The 20,281-nt window shown below is 38.6% G+C and overlaps 2 protein-coding genes across 6 annotated transcripts in view; one reads left to right on the top strand and one right to left on the bottom strand.

Annotated features, from left to right (window-relative positions):
- The window catches only part of LOC132796270 (uncharacterized), a 144,791-nt gene that overhangs the window by 9,122 nt on the left and 115,388 nt on the right, over positions 1-20,281 (bottom strand). For 2 of the 4 annotated variants that reach the window (XM_060807375.1, XM_060807374.1), the window contains 3 exons: positions 13,152-14,303; positions 5,331-5,778; positions 4,931-5,253 (listed from right to left, as the gene is read on the bottom strand). In XM_060807375.1, the coding sequence (XP_060663358.1) occupies positions 4,931-5,253; positions 5,331-5,778; positions 13,152-14,271 (1,891 nt within the window). In that variant the 5' untranslated portion in view covers positions 14,272-14,303. Of the gene's footprint in view, positions 1-4,930; positions 5,254-5,330; positions 5,779-6,081; positions 6,201-13,151; positions 14,304-14,406; positions 14,620-20,281 lie in introns of those variants that run through there. The other 2 variants (XM_060807376.1, XM_060807377.1) reach the window with 2 other exon arrangements.
- On the top strand, positions 15,056-19,749 carry LOC132796482 (tyrosine-protein kinase BAZ1B-like). 2 transcript variants are annotated; one of them, XR_009633563.1, is made up of 3 exons: positions 15,056-17,123; positions 18,143-18,553; positions 18,710-19,749. XR_009633563.1 is itself a non-coding variant. In XM_060807661.1 (2 exons), the coding sequence occupies exons 1-2, from the start codon at positions 16,995-16,997 to the stop codon at positions 18,293-18,295; spliced, it is 282 nt and encodes a 93-aa protein (XP_060663644.1). In that variant the 5' UTR covers positions 15,070-16,994; the 3' UTR covers positions 18,296-18,553. The 2 variants fall into 2 exon arrangements, 1 of the variants encoding a protein (XP_060663644.1); XM_060807661.1 differs by lacking the exon at positions 18,710-19,749 and having other exon boundaries at positions 15,070-17,123.

The following is a 20,281-nucleotide window of genomic DNA, read 5'->3' on the forward strand; positions in this document are numbered from 1 at the left end:
GGCGGAAGTGGGCGTGGCAAAAATTTGAAGCAAACTTGATCTGCGTGCAAACATAACAAATGCTGTCGAAAAAAAATTATAGCTCTATCTTTTATAGTCTCTGAGATCTAGGTGTTCATACGGACAGACGGACAGACGGACGGACGGACAGACGGACATGGCTATATCGTCTCGGCTGTTGACGCTGATCAAGAATATATATACTTTATAGGGTCGGAGATGCCTCCTTCTACCTGTTACATACATTTCCTGCCGGCACAAAGTTATAATACCCTTCTACCCTATGGGTAGCGGGTATAAAAACACGTAACGTATTTTGATGTTTTATTTTAAGCAATATAAATTTAAGATTTTTTGATCTTGATTAAAGAATTTGCCTTGGTTCAATTTTGAGATTTTTCATTGTTTTTGCATAATTTCTATCTTGATTTAAGAATAAACCTACTTAGTTCAGTCTTGACATCATACAATTTTGATTCAAGATTTTATTCTTGACTTTTGCACATTTTTTCTTCCTGTGTAATAATAAAATAAATAAAAAGTGTACAAACTTTACTTTAAAAGATATCGAATTCCTTTTCAATTTGATTCTATAAGTTAACTGCTCATAAAATAAATACAGAAATGATTTAAGTGATCCACTTAGCAGTCACAATTTGACTTTCGAACAAACCTATCGCATTAACGGGGCCAATCGATTTGTCTATTGACTGCATAAATATTCGCATTCGCATCGGATTCGAATTCGCAACTTAAGCGCTTAGTTTATACAATTGTATGTTACGTCTGTGCTGCTGTGTTCATAAAAGTCAGAGCCAGCAGAAGCTGAAGCTGTAGCCCCAAAGTGGAGCATAATATGCTGATATCGAATGCTGTTTGGTTATGCATCGATGTGTGTGTGTATGTGTGTGTGTGGCTTTTCCACACGACAACCATAAAGCACAAAATGGCAGCGCATAAAAGGGCAACGCCAGGAATAGCTGAGTAACCAGTCTCTCTTATATACTAGAGAAAGAGAGACGGAGAGAGAGAGAGAGAGAGAGGACTCTCCCAAGATGTGCAATTGATGATAGTGAGTTGCTGTGAAAATGGAAAATGAAATTTAAAATTATTTTGCAACTAAATTACTTGTCTTATTGCTGTCCAGGGATTGCCCCTGGATGCCTTGGCTATTTATTTGTGTCGGAAACGGAGTCGGAGGCTGTTGAAGCAAAAAAACTGAGGCAGCAAACCGCCTATAAATTCCCATTTATGCCCAAGACAATCATAGCCAAGCAATAGACACACACATTGCGAGCGAGTGTATGTGTGTGTGTGTGTGTGTGTGTTTGCTAGTGGCTTAGTCGGAGGCTGGCCAATAATAATAATCATATTGTTGGGTGCCTTGCACGGTTTTTGTAGGCGTTCGTCCAAGAACAATGGTCTCCGTCTCTCCGCCCCCGTTCCCGCGTCCCTCTCCACATCCCACAACTAGCCATTGAAAGCCACAAAACAATAATAATAATAATAATAAGCCCGGCCAGCTAGCAAGGCAAGGCAGGAAGTCATGTTAATACAAATGTCCCAACAGCAAGCCTGCTGACTAACGCAATTGCAAACTGACAATTCCCGCCAACCTCCCTCACTCCACCCTTCTCCTCCTTCTCCTTGTGTCAAAATGTTGAGCATTTTATGCAGCATTTTGGGCAGTTTTTTCTCTCTCTCTCTCTCTTTCTCTGTCTTTTTTTTTTGGGTCTACGATTGGCTTTGCTTTAAGCTGACATAGGACGTCGGAGTAGAGGGGTAACGGACAGCGGGGGTAACGTATTTTGGGACGTATTTACTTGCCGGCCTTTTGCATAAACTGCCAAGATCAGCAGAAAATTTTTGCAAATTTTATTTTATAGCATTTTCACAAGTGGAAAGTCGTGTCTATATGCTTGGGCATTCCGAGATGGGGCGGAGGGCTAAGCAAATAGCTTCGTTTGTTGTTTTGCTCTATCAATATTTGACTTTCGGCTTGTTTTTTGTGGCTGAACCTCTGAAATTACCAAGAGCAACAACAAGAAAGACAAAAGAGAAAAAAAAAACGCACACGCTAGCACTTGACAGAGCCTGGGAATTCAGACAACTGCAAAACTCGAAGGCAGCTTAAATGTTCTCCTACTTTTCTTCACTCACTCTCTCTCTCTCTCTCTCTCTCGTATATATAATTTTAAATTGAGGTGCGTGTGTGTGTGTGTGTGTGTGTTTGTGACACACTGGCAATTGAAAGATATTCTTCTCACATGAGCACACAAATGACAGATGAGCATCATCCCGATAAGCCACGTACATCTAACAAGATTCATCCAAATTGTCGAGATGCGAGACGATAAAAAACAACACAAACAAAAAATAGAAACCATTTTTACGGTTATCGAATCTTTGCAGCGATTGACATTCGAATGCATTGCGAATGGACACAACACTCACACGTCGCTCTATTCAATTGGCTATTACTATTGCTCGAAATTGCTCGAAAACTCAACGATGCAGCTCAATCGCATAAAATACAGAGTTGCTGCGATAATAAAGAAAACGCTACTCGTTGCTATTCACTTGCTAGTTGAACTAGTTAAAGTTTCTTGAATAACGAATTAATCGATTATTTTATTCAACTTATTCACTAACACAACTCTATCGATTAGCTGTCAATCGACAAAGTTACTCTTTTGCACAGGTTCATAAACTTTATGTTTCTAGTTAAAGTTACTCGCCAAGTGAGGCAATTCAATTAATTAGTTTACAAACTTTTTATTTTATTCATTACTATTTGGCATAAGTTTCAAAACTTTCTTCTTCACATTGCGATTTGTGGAAGATAAGCTAAACTCTGTCCCGCTTCTAGTTGTTACTACTCGTTGTGGATACTCGCTAGTAGCGAGTCGCTACCAACATTTGGTTGTGTTTATTTGTTAAAACTACTCGTCATAAAATACAGAGGTAATAAAGCAAACGCTACTCGTTGCTATTCGCTCGCTATTTGAACTAGTTAAGCAACTAGTTAAAGTTGCTTGAATAACGAATTAATCGATTATTTTATTCAACTTATTCACTAACACAACTCTATCGTTTAGCTATCAATTGACAAAGTTACTCCTTTGTTACTCATAAATTTTATGTTTCTAGTTAAAGTTACTCGCCAAGTGAAGCAATTCAATTAATTAGTTTACAAACTTTGTATTTTATTCATTACTATTTAGCATAAGTTTCAAAACTTTCTTGGAAGATAAGATAAACTTTATCCGCTTCTAGTTGTTACTACTCGTTGTGGATACTCGCTAACTGTTTCGCTTATTCGTTATGGTTATTGGTGGTCCCTACTTGATGTACTTGGCTTTAGCTACCCGCTGAATTGAGTCGCTGTATCTAATTATTGTCCTTTATTTTTAGTTTATTAAGCTTATTCACTAACACAACTCTATCGATTAGCTGTCAATCGACAAACTTACTCTTTTGCACAAGCTCATAAATTTCATGTTAAAGTTACTCGCCAAGTGAAGCAATTAAATTAATTAGTTTTGAAACTTGTTACTATAGTATTTAAAATCTTTAACAGTTTTAAAACTTGTTTTTTTATATTGCGGAGATTTTTTGTTTTGATCTGTGGATGATAAGATTAATTTGTTTCCGTTTCTAGTTGTTACTACTCGTTGTAGATACTCGCTGCCAATATTTGGCTCCGTTTATTGGTGTTGCCAATACTCGTTATAATCTTTTGACTAAGTTTCTAGCTGCAAACATTGACATTAGCTACTCGCGGTATCCACTCGCTGCGGCTAAATGTTGCCATTTATTTGTATGTAATACTCGATAATTATATTGACTGTATACTCACAATAATTACTATTTATATTCACTTTCTGCTAGTAGCATTTCTGCTAAGTGTTGTACTGACTTTTGTTATTATATTTATATTTTACTCGCTGCAAATGTTGGTTGTAGTTACTCGTGGTGACAACTTGTCATATTTATTCGAAGCAGTTGCCTAACAACTTTAGCTATTCGGTGTATCTTCTCGTAACGTAGCTTCAAAATAAATATACTCGACGCAGTTAATCCCTAAAAATACTAGCATTAGCTAGCTTCTATTATAGTTGTGGATTCTCGTTGCATTTAGGCAAACAAGCTGCTCACTGTGCTTATTTGCTTTAACAATTCCATCGTCTCGTTGTAGATACTCACTGCAGCTTTGTTACTCGCTATGACAACTCGTTGTGACTAACTAATTATTGTGACGATTTGCTGTGCTTACTTGCTTGAGCTATTCTAGATATATCTACTCGCCGCGTTCTCGTTGTGGCCTACTCGTTACATCTTTTATTCTTTGGGAGTTGTGTGCTACTTGTGCTTCTACCTCAGCATCACTTCATGGCTTCTCGCTTTGCCATTTCATTAGTTAATTCAACATGAATATCGATGGACTTGAGTGCGCACTCCACTCCACTCCACTATGCTATGCTATGTTGTGCTTTGCTGTGCTGTGCTGTACTGCACTTGATTATGTCTGCTCATCGATCATTAAGTGAGGTGCCAGGCAGCCAGCTGGCTTTGTGGTTACGGCTCGATGTCAAAAGGTGAAGGGGTCACCACAGTACAGTACAGTATAGTATAGTTGGCTGTGCCTTGGCATGCGCTCTGGCAACGAGTTCGCCATTCAAGTAAAACAAATTTCCGTTGGTGGAACATAAAATTTATGGCCCACAGCACAATGCTAGCATGAGTGTACTCGCAATCGCAAATAGCACTCGCTGCCTTCCTCTCTCTCTCTCTCTCTCTCTCTCCCTCCCTTTCGCTCTCTATCTGTTTGTCTCTATCTGTCACTGAGAGTGTGTTTTTTGTTTTTTTGCATTTTTGGTATATGTGTCCGTGGGGCAAGTTGTGTGGCAAGTGGTCAGGGGGCACTTACCAATTGTGGTCAAAACGGTCAGCGAATACAAAAACGCTTTAGCGAAATTCCACTCATGTGGCGGGCCTCCCACTCCGCCTCCGGCCAGGCGATGATGATGATAGTTTGTGTGCAGCAGCACAGCTTCCGTGGCTGGATTGTTACCCGACGACGACGACGACGACGACGACGATGAGGATGATGATGATGATGAGCCTGGTGCTGCTGAGTTGGGTCCGGCATGGCCGCCAGCGACATCGTCGTGTGATAATTGCAGCATAACATCCTCGTTCAGTCTCTTGATTAATTGGTCTTGAAACTTGGCAATTTCAAGAGCGGCTAATCTGTACAGCGAACGAACGAATGAGCGAGTAAGTAAGTGAGTGAAGAAATGTGTGCAAAGTGCTTCGCATCTACTTACTTTGTCCAGTTCTCCTTGTAGAGTATATTGAGGGATACGGTTATGTCCCAGATATTCTCAATTGTCCGCTGTCGTACATCATAAGTGTCCGGCGATAGCGCGTACTGCGGTTGCCCACCCGCTCCCTCAAGATCTGTCTCATCTATGCCATAAACAAAGTCATTCGATGGCCCATAGATGGGGCCATTGCTGCCATGTGCCAAATCCTGACCCTGGGCAGCAACAGCAGCGGCCACCGTATCGTTGTCTGCTGTGTGTTGTTGTCCATGTTGATGATGTTGTGGTTGGTGCTGGTGTTGCTGCTGCTGCTGCTGTTGCTGATGTTGTGCCGGCGACCTTTGTTGCTGCTGATAGATGCCATTGCTGTTGCGCTTTGTGGATGCCAGCGTGTGCTGTTGATGCAGCAATGCCGAGTCCTCGTTCTCAATGGTTAGGAATATGAAGGAGCCTGCAAATAAACCGAACAACAACAACATCAGCATTATGAGTACACTCAGGAGACATGACGACGACAACAAGTACAAGAACAATGACAATCGAGTGTTGGCCTCCAAAATGAGGCAAAAGCCAAACGAGCAACGCCAACGGCTGCGGCAACAGCAACGGCAACAGCAACTCATTTGTTTTGTCTGTCTTTGGGGTCAGTTGAGGTTTTCGCTTTAGCCAAACGATCCCAGACTGACTAAAGAGTCAGTCGGGCCGCTGCTCATCAGCTTCAGAAATGGGGCAACAAACTCAAACTCAAACTCACAACGCATTGCATCGCATTCGTGCCTGTTTAATGACAGGAAACAGGAAACTATCTGCAACTAGCCAACATTTATTACATTCCGAGCTACTAGTTTTGTATTCGCTTATTAGAATAAGTTTGTGCCTTTTGTCTTTTGGTTTTAGCTATTGGTTTAGTTGATGTTTGAATATTTGTTGTATATTTTTGTTTGTTCCCTTTATACTGAATATATTACCACTATCGGTTTCTCCATTTTTGTTATTTTGTTTTAGTTTGTGTTTGAATATTTTAGGGTTTTATCTTTATACTGAATTATACTTGATATTACTTCAACCTTTTTTTTTCTGTTACAATTATATTGATTTCTTCCAATTGTCATCATTTTAATGTTGTTATGCTAGATATAATATTTCTACCGCTTACAACACTTGACAATGTGGTATATTTTAAAGTCTATGGTATATTTTTAAACATTAATATATATTGATGTATCATTTATTGTTTTCGTTATATTTCAATATTTTTCGGTATTTTAATTTAGTGAATTTCTAAAATAGTACTGCAAAAATAATATTTTATCGGATATCTTACAATCGATCACACTCAGCTTTTGCATTCTAGCTTGTTTTTCTTTATCAATTTCTTTCAATTATTATCATTTTAAAGTTGTTATGCTATATATAATATTTCTTCCACTTTTAACACTTGATAATAGTTTTATTATTATTTGTATTTTGTTGACAATGTGGTATATTTTATAGTCGATGCTATCTTTTGATATATATACACATATATATTTTGGTATATTTAAAAGTATATGTTATATTGTAAAGTCTATTGTATAATTCGAACGTAATAGTATATCGAAATACCAAAAATAGTTTTCGGTACATTTTAGAATTTTGTAGTATTTGGTATATTTGTAAAATAATTCTGCAAAACAGTATTATTTATTGTAAATTGTTTGTTATTATTGTCGTGGGTATCTCACAGTCGAGTGTGCTCGACTTCATTACTTGTATTTTTTTCCAATTGGTATTGATTTTATATATTTAGTGAATATTTTTGAAAACCGCTTTATATATTTTCTTACCACTTTAATTCAATTTATTTTATACATTTTATTACATATACTTTTTCAACCATTTAAATTCAATTCTTTTCGTTTTCTGCATTAATTTCTAAATTTGCTGCATACAGCAACAATTCTTTACTTTACTTTACTTTTCGTTACTAACAATTTTCACACTTTACTTCTGGCTATTATTATAATTTGTATTGTAAATACAAATTTAAATTCAATGTACATAATTCTTTATTTTTAGAATACTGACATGCATCAATTTGTACTCACAACGAAGTTATTAAAGCCATGGGAAAACCTTCTTTAGTCAAATCCTAATGCGAGCGTGTCTAAAATGGGCGTGTCCCAAAGGAACGCCTCCCTATTAAAGGGGCGACGATGGGTCAAATGAAGTTCGTGCAGATGATGTGATGGATTCCCACTCCAACGATTCCAACGAGCACATTGTCAACTTTTCAGTATGTGAATTTCTATGCTGATGTCTTTTCTGTCAGTCACTTACTGTGAATTCTGATCAACCAATACACACACACACACACACACACACACACACACACTCATACACTCATCCACACTCACATGCACTCCGTTGACGTTGTAGCGGCATTTTGTCAAGTTTTTGAAAAGTTTTTCTGTTACATTCGCTGTAACTTTAACATTTTTTGCTTTTTGTTTTTTTCGCTTGAGGGAGGAGGATGACTGAATGCTTGGCCTGCGAATGATGTTCTAGGGGAATGATGATGAGTCGATGTCCTCGGCAAAAGCCAACATATGTCAAAGTTAAAAATAATATACGAGAGCGGGGCGGGGCGGTGCGGGGTGGGGCGTGAGTGCTGACCAACAGCAATGGGGAAAAAGAAGCAACGGCAGCCACACAAAAGGAGCAATTGTTGCTGCCGCTGCTTCTGCTGCGTTGTTGTGTTTGGCCAACTTGAAACTTTTGTTGAAGCGTTAAAATGCACGCAAAATGGAACACACACACACACATATAAAACACATACACATACACATAACGCAGCTGTCATGGGCGTGTATTCTGACGTCACAAGCTCACGCACGGCGCTGCCTAGCGAAAGTTAAATAATTGTTTGTGTCATTTGATGATTTCCTCTAACAAGGCAACACGGCCAACTTTTTTGCGCAGCTGTCACACACAGACGCACACATAGGCACACTCACACACACACACACACACACACACACACGCATGCATGGAACACACTTCTATGGAGATGAGCAAAAAACGGTGACAACAGATTCACTTGATTACTTTGACAACTTTTCAAGTGATATTTCGATTCCGATATACTTATGACTATAAGTCTTTTCTTAGTTAGGAACTAATAATAATATAATATATAATATTCAATTATATATTACATTTTTGTAATTGTCTTTTAATTTCTGTAAGTATATAGGAAAAACATTTGAAGTAGATTAAAAGTGTATTTTTTTTAACGATTTTATAATTTGGTGCGTACAAATTATAGTTTAATTTTTTAGATTAATATTAACAAGAACACATAAATAAAAATTAAATTTTTATCATATACATTTAATATCTATATTCCAGAGTTAAGCAGATCAGACAATTTGTTTTCTATTTCCTTTAGCTAAGCTTGAAAAAATCGCTTTTTTAACTTTTTGAAGATTGAATTAAAAAGTGTAAGTGTGACTGGAACATTTACAGCATAGCTCTCGAAAGGAGCTCATCATTAATCTATTTTTCAATTCAATTTAAATGTTTTTGTACTCTTTCTAAAATGTATGCTAAAATATTCACTCATTTAATAATCGTTATACCTGAAAAAGTAATTTACGCGAACACCGAGTTATAATACATAATAGTATAAATATATTATTAATAATAATATAAAAAGAAAAAATATAAAATAAATTGTTGCTGTTTTAGTTTTTGTTTTGTTTAAGGAAATGCTTTAAAAATAAATATAACATGCAAATAAAAAGAATAGCGAACTTTTAAATTTGGATTCGTAATAAAATGCTGATTTCTGACATTTGCTCGAGGATTGTGCCAAAGTTGTGATCGCAATGCAATGACTCGTTACAAGTGACTGTTGGAAAAAAAATTAAATCTTTAAATATTAAGAAACAAAAAACTTGTGAACAGCGATCTTTTAAGGTGTGATTCGTTATGAAAAGCTTGTTGCTCAAGATTCATGCTAAAGTTGTGATCACAATGAAGTGACTCGTTACAAGTGACGGTTTGAATAGAAATAAAATCTTTTTAAATATTAAAAAAACCAAACAGTGACTTGTGAACAGCGATCTTTTAAAGTGTGATAAGATACAAGCGACTGTTTCAAAAGAAATAAAAACAGTGACTTCTTAACAGTGAACTTTTCAAATTTGGTTCGTTATAAAAAGCTTGTTGCTCAAAATGTACAAATGCCAAAGATGCGATCGCAATGACTCGTTACAAGTAACAGTTTTTTTTTTGATTTTTTTTATTTTCGGGCGCATCTCCATTGCGTCGACACTTCGATTTGTTTAAAGTATTTTGATGTGGCACATGTGTTGCGCGTTGCCTCTTTGCATGCCACCGAGTTGAAGCCGAGCTAAGATGCTGATACGCTGAAGTGGCGGTGGCGATGGCGGTGGCAGAGTTTGCTGTGTGCTGAGCTGAGCTGAGCTGCCGTGCTGCCTATTTTGTCACTTTTGTCTCACAGCCTGTCACTTCCGTGGCCGTCATGTCGAAGCAGCCGTCTTCTGGTTTTCTAATGCGAGTACATGCCCCAAGGAACATGACAGGCACAAAAGTATGCCACACACACACACACACACACTCGCAACAAAATTGTGGCGCATAACTTTTGTTTTTGACTGGAGAAAAGGCGATGACGACGACGACGACGACGTCGCGCAACATTTTTGGCGTTTTGTTTCTGTGTTGCGGGGGGAAATGATTAATTAAATTTGTCACGTTGTCGCTGCGGCTGCGTCTTTTGGCCATTGTAGCTATAGCTGTAGCTGTTGTTGTTAATTTAAACGTCGAAACTGTGACAAGATACATTAGGTAACTGTAACTATGACTGAAAGTATCTGTATCTGTGGCAGTATCTCATCCACACGCACACACGATAGCCGCAGAAAAGAAGAAGAACTCTAGGCGGCCAAATGTTAAAGGAGAGGAAATGCCTGAAAATGCTGCGTTAATTAGTCAACATAGTCGAAACAACAACAACAATAACAACAACAACGGTAACAATAGACAACAACAAAAGCTGCACAAATGTTTGCACAACTGATGCTGATGCTTTTCTATACATGTGTGTATGCTGACAATTAATCAAGCTAAGCTCTACAGATGTCCAATTTTAATGAGCACATCGACTCTCGATGCCCGCGACACATTACAAATGAGCTCAACTCATTAAAAAATGTGTGTGTGTGTGTGTGTTTATCGAGCGAGAAAACGCAACTTAACCTCACACAATCAATACATAACGAATCATTTCATTGAATCCTTAATCAAAAGTCGACGGCAAGTTTCCACAATTTTACTCCTATCACAGAGACGACCCATGTCCAACGGTGCGTATGAGCTACTGGATCACAGAGAGCACAAAAGATAGAGCTAAATCAAGTTTATTGTAGATTTTTGTCACCTTCCAAATTTAATCATGCATGAAAGCTACAGTCGAGTACGGGCATTTCCAAGGATATTGAGAAAGGGTTGCTTTATACGACATTCATTGTATAGCTTTCGTCATGTCATCGTTTTCGACTTTAACAACTTCCAACCTAGAGCTGTAACTGGTACAAATTGCCCCCCTATTTTGTCATGGATCACACACTTAATCTTAAACATTCAAAATATGAGTAACCTTGAAAATATTATATTAGAAACATGTATGTTTATACTACTGTGGGCAAAAGTAAGGTCAGGAATTTGTTTGTAAAATGAAAAATGTTCATTTACTCTTCTTAATCAATTTCTTTCAACTCCCTTTCGATAAAATACAATTATGCTAACGGTATTTTAAATCATAGAAACATGCCAAATAGTTCCTTTTCAGTAATAACCATCAGGCCCTTTTTAGATTGAGCTGTTATCTCCTCAAATGAGTCGAAACAAATTTCCCGTGAGTGTTGGAATAGCCCGAAGTCACACAAAGTCGAATCAGGAGTATACGGAGGTTGTGCAACGATATGTGACGAATTTTTGGAGAAATGTGAGACGATTTTCGGTACTATACGAAATTTAATTCTTCGTAGGCCCAAATGGTCTTTTAAAATGGTTATTACAGATCCTTATGACATTCCGATTCCGGTTACTGCTTCATGCGGCACAATGCGCGCTGTGAAAGCGGAGTCTCCACATTCTTTGCGCTCTTCGAGTATATCGTAGTGCTCACAAACATGGGATTCCACATGACATCGTGCTGGGACTTTTACGCTTTAAGCGTCGTCTGCGATGCCCGTCAAGGATTCTATCTAACGCATTTGTAGCTTTAACGAATTCTAGTATTCTTCTGCTGTATATATTGCTCAAAATATACTTAATTCTATTTTAAGCATCCATTAAAGTGTACTTTTAAGTCAGCTTGTCAAACATTCTACACAATATAAGTCTAGCAGTCAACCGACGATTTTTGAGCACTAATTCCTTCACTTCATTGACGTGTTAGTCATCTGTCAACGTCGATGGTCATCTGACTCTATTTATCACCAAAGTGCTTCCGCTACATACGCAACGTTTCCGCATCCGAAATTTTATTTCGCAAACTAAACTTTGATGCTTTGAAATTTCGCTCAGATAAGAAAATAAGCTCGCAATATGAAGTTCTCAAAGTTGAAAATGAACTTTACTCCTTACTTTTTACCCACAGTAGTATGTAGAACTTTTAAAATGTTATATTTGAAATATATATGCAACAGAGGTGGAGGCTAGTCGTTATATCCTAATGGCATCGGTTGACATTAGCAAGTCGATAGGCACTAAGCTATGGGTCATCAGTAGTGAGAAGTAGAGTAACAGTCGTGAGTAGTAGATCATCAGTTATCAAAAGTAGAACAGCGGTCAGTCGTAACGAAATTTAATCGAACTGTCCGATTACAGATATATATTATCAAATATCCCACATAACGAACATTACATGTATATACAAAGATGTCGAAGAACTAGAGTCATCCTCCTCCGTCAGTCGCTTGCTACTGGTGCTGGCGTCCAGTATTTAGTTCTGGCGGATGCAGCGAGTCTTCACATCCTTTGTTGAGCGTAATTATTACTTCTCTTTTATTCGACATCCGTGCCTTACACTTAAATTGAGAGAGAGAGAGAGAGAGAGAGAGAGAGAGAAAAAAAGTGTGTCCAAATCTAGCAACACATGCGAAGCCAACTTTCGACCTCATTCTACATAGCCAATGATCACACCATACACACCATTAATATATACATATCTTTCGGAGAAATAAAGTCTTCTCCTGTCGGAGAATTAAAGCCTGTACTTAGTTCTGGCGGATGCAGCGAGTCTTCGTTGCCTTTGTGGCTGATTATTGTCTCTCACATTCACACGCGTGACTACCTCACACCACGCTAAAACCAGAATGAATGAAGAGAGAGCGAGAAAAAGAGAGAGACCAGATCTAGCAATGCATACAAAACCACACACAACTGAGTGTCCCCATTATACCAAAACTAGTATCTAGTAGCACATCCTATGGTCACACCTTACTTCGTCTTCGACAGTTCTGGCAGATGCAGCGAGTCTTCGTTGCCTTTGTGGCTCATTACTGTCTCTCACATTCACACGCCTCACACCACCTCATAAACAAAAAAAAAAGGAAAAGAGAGCAAGAGAAAAAGAATGACCAGATCTAGCAACGCATACAAAGCCACACACAACTGAGTGCCCCCATTATACCAGAATTCGTATCTACCAGCACATGCCATGGTCACACCTTAAAGGAACATGCTTATCGATAAACTGCATTACTTCCACTCCGACAAATCTTATTAGTATTATCAAATAGCTTCACTTACCGAGCAATGTGTATGCCAGGAGCAGCATGCAGATACCAAGATTTGTGAGGAGCGCCGACCAGACAGTCTGCGCCGTTTGCTTGCGTTTCTTGGACTTGGTGGCATAGCCAGGCGGTGTCTTGCCCTCCGATGACGATGACGAACTCGGCCCGGAGCCGAAGCAGGCGCACCAGCCCTGGCGACGTTGGCGCTGACGCTGCTGCTGGGACTGCGATGAGCTGCCACTGGATGTTGGAGGCAGAGGCGGATGCTCTTTGCGGGGCGGCGGCGGCACCGCTGTTGTGGCCACCAGCTGCAGCGGCAACAACTTCGCGTTGCTCTTGAGTGTGCCGCAATTGCTGCTGATGGAGCTGCTGGCACTGGTGGCCACCACCACAGGCGGTGGCAGCAGTTCGCTCACATAGCCCACAGTCGCTGTTCCTGTTGGATACTTCAGTATACCGGCTGGCGGCGGTTGTTGCTGTTGTTGCTGCTGCTGTGGTGGTGGTGGTGGTTGCTGCGATTGCGATTGTGTTTGTGTTTGCAATTGCGATTGTGACTGTGGTTGCTGCTGGGTGGCCACTTCAATGTCCTCCAGCGTGGGCATCGGCAGCAGCTGCGTCGGCAGCGTCGTGGGTGTCGTCGTCATCGTCGTCATCGCCGCTGATCCCGCCGTCGGTGGCATTGTGATTGTTGGCAGCGGCATCGACATCGGCATTGGCATCGACAGCGACATCGGCATCGATATGTGCGGGGGGGAAGGCGCCGATGTTGGCATCGGCACCGGCATTGGCATCGGCATCGGCATCGGCATCGTCATCGGAATCGGCATCGATGCGGGCATCGTAATCGTTGTCGTCTTGAATGTGCTGGTCGAAGGAGGCGCGGGCATAAGCAATGGCAGCGCTGATGTCCCTGTCCCTGTCACCGTCCCCCCCTGGACCCCGCCTGGACCGCTGGATATGCTGGATAGTACGCCAAAAGAAGCGTAACTGCTGCCGGACGACGTCGGGATGCTGCCATATCCCAGACTCCCCGCTGCCCCGTAGCTCTCCCTCTCCCCGCTGAACTCGCCGCATGTACTTCTCTGCGAGGGTGGCGGCGGCCCAGATGGCATCTGCATTGTGTGCTCCGAATTCATCTTGCATTGGTGGTTCTGTTTTATTTAAGCACCTGCAACAGATCGCAACACACGAAAACAAACAATATTCCATTAATCATTTTGCAAGCACATCAATTAAACAAGTATGGAAGTAAGGAAATCTAATATACATACTTCGTAATAAAGTTGCAAGTTTCATTATTCAATATCAATAATAATTACACCCAAATGTGTACAATTGCAAAATGCGTCTAAAAAGACTGAATCCGCAGTGTAGGCTTATATCATAACTTAATTTATTGTAGATCTAGTCTTGATATCTTATGTCCATATTAGAAATTGTTAAAATGTAATTGGGTTAAGCTGCCACACCGGTAGTTTTAAACAACATCAATCAACCGAATAAATTGCTTTTTCTTCTCTCTTTATTTACAATCTGCCTGTTAGACAAAAGCTAATAGCTTTCGGCAATCAGCTGTTTCTCACAAAAGAAAGGGGATGCCACCTTTTTAATAAATTTGATTTCGGTTATTCCAACAATTTTTTTTTATAACATTTTAGCACTTAAATAATTAAATTAAATAAATTAATTTTTATAAAATATATTTTACCCAACTTCAACAAATTTGATGCCATCCGTTTCATTATACCAATATTTTTAACTTGCTGTTTCATTCCATCAAATGTATGGAAGCTTAGGCGATAACTCATGGTGTCGGACTTATCGTCACCATCATCATCACTAAAACGAAAATTGTTGCCGACGGCAAAATTCTAAATGAAAACTTCAAAATGTGCGTATGAAAAAAATTTTTAATTCGTGTCGCAGTAGCAAATGTGACAAATGTCATCGAAAGTTAATGTGGGCAGTAAGATCCATCAACCTTTTCTCATTTTACATCGAGCAGCAATTGTGAAAACATCAAAAATAAATTTAAAAAACTTAAATTAAAACTGGTGAAGTGAAAAAGTAAAGTGAAGAAAAAATATTTCAGAAAACTTGAACTAAAAGTGGTGTAGTGAAAAAGTAAAAAAAAAAGAAAGAAATGATTGTTGTTGGCGACAGCAAAATTCTAAATGAAAACTTCAAAATGTGCGTATGAAAAAAATTTTTAATTCGTGTCGCAGTAGCAAATGTGACAAATGTCATCGAAAGTTAATGTGGGCAGTAGGCTCCATGAACCTTTTCTCATTTTACATCGAGCAGCAATTGTGAAAACATCAAAAAAAATATAATTTAAAAATTCTAAATTAAAACTGGTGAAGTGAGAAAGTTGAGTGAAGAAAAAATAATTCAGAAAACTTGAACTAAAAGTGGTGAAGTGAAAAAGTAAAAAAAAAAAGAAAGAAATGATTGTTGTTGGCGATAGCAAAATTCTAAATGAAAACTTCAAAATGTGCGTATGAAAAAAATTTTTAATTCGTGTCGCAGTAGCAAATGTGACAAATGTCATCGAAAGTTAATGTGGGCAGTAGGCTCCATGAACCTTTTCTCATTTTACATCGAGCAGCAATTGTGAAAACATCAAAAATAAATTGAAAAATTAAAAAAACCTAAATTAAAACTGGTGAAGTGAAGAAAAAATAATTTAGAAAACTTGAACTAAAAGTGGTGAAGTGAAAAAGTAAAAAAAAAGAAAGAAATGATTGTTGTTGCCGACGTCAAATTTCTAAATGAAAACTTCAAAATGTGCGTATGAAAAAAATTTTTAATTCGTGTCGCAGTAGCAAATGTGACAAATGTCATCGAAAGTTAATGTGGGCAGTAGGCTCCATCAACCTTTTCTCATTTTACATCGAGCAGCAGTAGTGAAAACATCAAAAATAAATTTAAAAAACTTAAATTAAAACTGGTGAAGTGAAAAAGTTGAGTGAAGAAAAAATAATTCAGAAAACTTGAACTAAAAGTGGAGAAGTGAAAAAGTAAAGTGAAGAAAAAAAATTGTAGCATGTGGAAATATACCGCTGGAGCCGCGTGAAGAATCGTACGTGAGCTGATACCTCGGACGGACTGAGGTATCGTGCGTCCTCCGGTTGTAGCACCCCCGAATCGTCCAGGACGCCGTGCTTCATCGGATAAGTCGGATACGTTCGAAAAAACCAAAGCGGCGTGGACGACTCGCCACCAAAAAGCATGCGCAGCCGCCGCCAAAAGCTGCTGCAGCAAATGAATATGCAAAGGTGACAGCAACATCTTTGGCAACATCTTTGGCAACATCTACAGCAACATCTTTGGGAACATCTTTGGCAACATCTACAGCAACATCTTTGGCAACATCTACAGCAACATTTACAGCAATATTTTTGGCAACATTTACAGCAATATTTTCGGCAACATCTACAGCAACATTTTGGCAGCATCTTTTGCAACATCTACAGCAACATCTTTTGCAACATCTTTGGCAACATCTACAGCAACATGTATTGGAACATATATAGCAACATTTAACGCAACCTTTTACGCAACATCTAACGCAACATCAGCCCACATTTATGTACCTAACCTCAATGCAAATTTTGCTGTTGCACCACAACCTCGTGGAGCACTCCTACCCATGTTGCGTGCAGCAACATCGCAGAACTTATAGCGCAATCGTGGCGTATCTGCCGCACTAGTTGGCGCACCAAGATTAGGCGCCGCAGCAGCAAATGCAACACAGAAATCGGTCGCAACAACAGCCAATGGCACACCGAGAGTGCGACCAACAACATCTTGTGCAACATTTGGCAGATGACAATCCATTGGTCCATCGGGACATCAGATGATGCCAAGCTCAAGGATGCCAGCATATGTCCCGCAACAGCAGCAGCAGGGCATCAGGCGGAAACTGGATGCGACTATGCCAGCTGGCGAAACAACAGCGGATATGGTGCCTAGAGCAGATAATAATGTAAGTGCAAATCATATTTTGATATTGCTTAATATAAAGAAAGATTTGTATAATTTCTCAAAAACATGCCAAAGTTAATCATTCAAAATGTGGTTGATAATCTGAGCACACAGAATAGAAAAAGAAGTTTAATATTATTTGCAGGTGATGTTTTGATTTATTTCAAAATTAAACTTCCTCTTAAAAATCGAATTTGCAGTCCTTTACCACCAACAACTGACTGAATTAATTGTTGAGTGTGAAAAATATAATAGGTTGAATTTGTTATTAATTGATTAGAGTATCCTAGGGGCCAATTATCCGAGACATCTTTGCATCTTAGAATTAGAAATTTTATTTTACGGGGAGTTTTTTTATTATTTATTTTATTTTTGTATATCGCTACATCAAGTATATAGTTTGGTATATTTCAGTATTTTAATTTGGTATATTTTCAAATTTTATTTTATTTGTTTTCTATTGCCGTTGGTCTATATATGCTTTCTATCATTGTATCTTTTTCATCATTTTATAAAGATTATTTCTTGATGTATTTATTTAATTAGTAGTCCTTCCGCCACAAGCATAATGTATAATGTATATTTACATAACGTTCCCTTTTTTTGTATATTTTTTAAATCCTTTTGTTGTTCTATTTTGTTTTTCTATAATCCATTAGTATTTCAACGCAATAATTGTCTTTTCATCTATATACAATTCTTGATATTGTGGGCAGAATTACTAGATTATGATGTCCACCGTTATATGTTTTATGTGTCTTCAGATTTATTAGATTTTGTATGTATCAGGCAGAAGGAGGCATCTCCGATGCATGATAGGTGTCAACAGCCGTCAGTCCGTCTGTTCTAATGAACACCAACATCTCAGAGAGTATAAAAGATATTATGTTTTGAAATAATACCGAATTGTTTTCCTTTTATTGAAAATGGTTAGCCGGTGTGTCATAGTCGAGCACACTCTACTTCTTGTTCTTTGCACCGAGTATATACAAATTTGCATCGTAAATTTTTGTGTTTCAGCCAATGGATGTGGGGACGGTGAGAAAGAAGTTGGACAACTATGAATATCGCACCGCATTGGATTTTGCAGACGATATCCGTTTGATATTCTCAAATTGCTTCAAATACAAACAACAATCCCAAGCAACTTCCCATTGTTGGCGACGCACATAAGTTGCAGACCATGCATGATGCCACCCTCCAATTTTAGGAACATGATTCGAGCGCCACAAATGATTCGAGATGCGGTGCCGAACGGAATCCCTGTTCCAAGACCTTAAGGCTATGACAGTGAGATCAGCAACAGCCACAGTCGAATGGTCAGTCCTTATCCATAGGGTCAACAGCGCAGCAGCGAAATCAGCAACACTAACAACATCAATGGCAGTAACAGTGGAATACTTGGTCCATATATACAAAGTGGTTACAGAGGTGAGATCAACAACACTATTAACATCATTAGCAGTAACAGTGGAATGGTTGGTCCACATACACAACAGGGTTATAGCAGTGAGATCAGCAACTACATCAGCAACAATATTAGCAACATCGGCAACAGCAGCATCCAAATGGCTTGTCTTTTCTTAGCTCAGAGCAGTGACGCCAGTAAACATCAGCAGCGATTCTGAAAATCAAAATGAACGCAAAAGGCTGGTCAAAGCCAAGCTAAAGATGCTGACGTACACAAATCTGAAGCAAGAGGGCCAGAAGGTATCGCAAAGCACAAAAAGAAGCAGTTACAAGAAGCTGGAGTTGCAGCATCGGCAGCAACCACTCAGTATATATATTCTTGATCAGCCAAAACGATCTAGCCATGTCCGTCTGTCCGTCTGTTCCTATGAACACCTAGGTCTCAGAGACTATGAGAGATAGAGCTATAATTTTTTTCGTGGTATATTTGCACGCAGATCAACTTTGTTTAAAATGTTTGCCACGCCCACTTCCGCCCCCGCAAATCTACAAAAATCGAATAATTTTAAAGCTAGAGCTGCGCATTTTGGTGTATAAAATAATAACTATAATATTTATGATTTCTAATTTGATTGCGATCAGATAAAATTTGTAGAATTTATTGCAGAAATACTTTTATATGCGCAAAAACGAGGCGAATTCGCTCAGAGAAAGCTTTATTGAGCTTCGCCCTAATTCTAAGAACTTAATTTTAACAACCTCATTCAACATTGATGCTCTTAAACTTATTTAACCAACTGCCCCAACAGCTAGAATCGCGATTTTTGGTACACACATTATTAACTATAGTATTTAAAATTTGTGAATACTTGGTTGCCATCACACAAGAATTTTAAAAGTCATTTAGGAAATTGTTTTGTATGGGCAAAACGTATACTTAGTAGCTTTCGCTAACAATCTGGTATATTTTGCACGCTGTGGTATATTTAAAATGTAGTACTGTATTAATATACCTAAACTAACATTTGGAATATTTTTAATACTTGGAGATAATTGTATATTTTAAAATGAACACCGCATAAATGCAAACCATTTATTTGAAATGGGTAGCGGGTAACTCACAGTGGAGCACATTCTACTATAGCTTATTTACTTGTTGCCATACAAAAGTGTCTCTCAAATAAATTTTCCACTCTTATTTGATGACAACCACATTTTCAGGAAACATAAAAACAGTTAGTATTGTGGGATTGGTTTTCTGATAATGTTTATTTATTATTTCATAAGTTTGATTAATTAAATTATTTGAATATATTCGTCGCGGTCGTCGTTAGCACGTCTTGCTTCCTTCTCTCGACTTCTCTCCCAATCGATAATCCTTTCTTCCCTTAATCGATAGGTGGATAGATTCATCATCGATGTTTCCCAATATGGGTGATATCGCCGGTGTGCAATCACTCATTCCAAAGTACAGCATTGATATATTTTTTTTGGGAAATGAAAACTTGACGCTTCATCTTGTCCTGTTTGAGTTCAATACCCAAGCACGTTTTCACTGCACCGAAATCCTTCATCTTAAATGCCTTGCCTCGTCCACGCAATAATCGCTTTAATAAGCACACTGGATCTCGAATTACTTCTAAGGCTTTTCGCCACTCATTGGCCGCTTCCTCGTACTTATAGTCAGGACGTTGTTGTTTAGATCCAATTGGGCTACCAGATTTTAGCTTTTCCATAAACTCATTGAAG

This window comes from Drosophila nasuta, chromosome X, assembly GCF_023558535.2.
Source record: "Drosophila nasuta strain 15112-1781.00 chromosome X, ASM2355853v1, whole genome shotgun sequence".
NCBI classification, from domain to species: domain Eukaryota; kingdom Metazoa; phylum Arthropoda; class Insecta; order Diptera; family Drosophilidae; genus Drosophila; species Drosophila nasuta.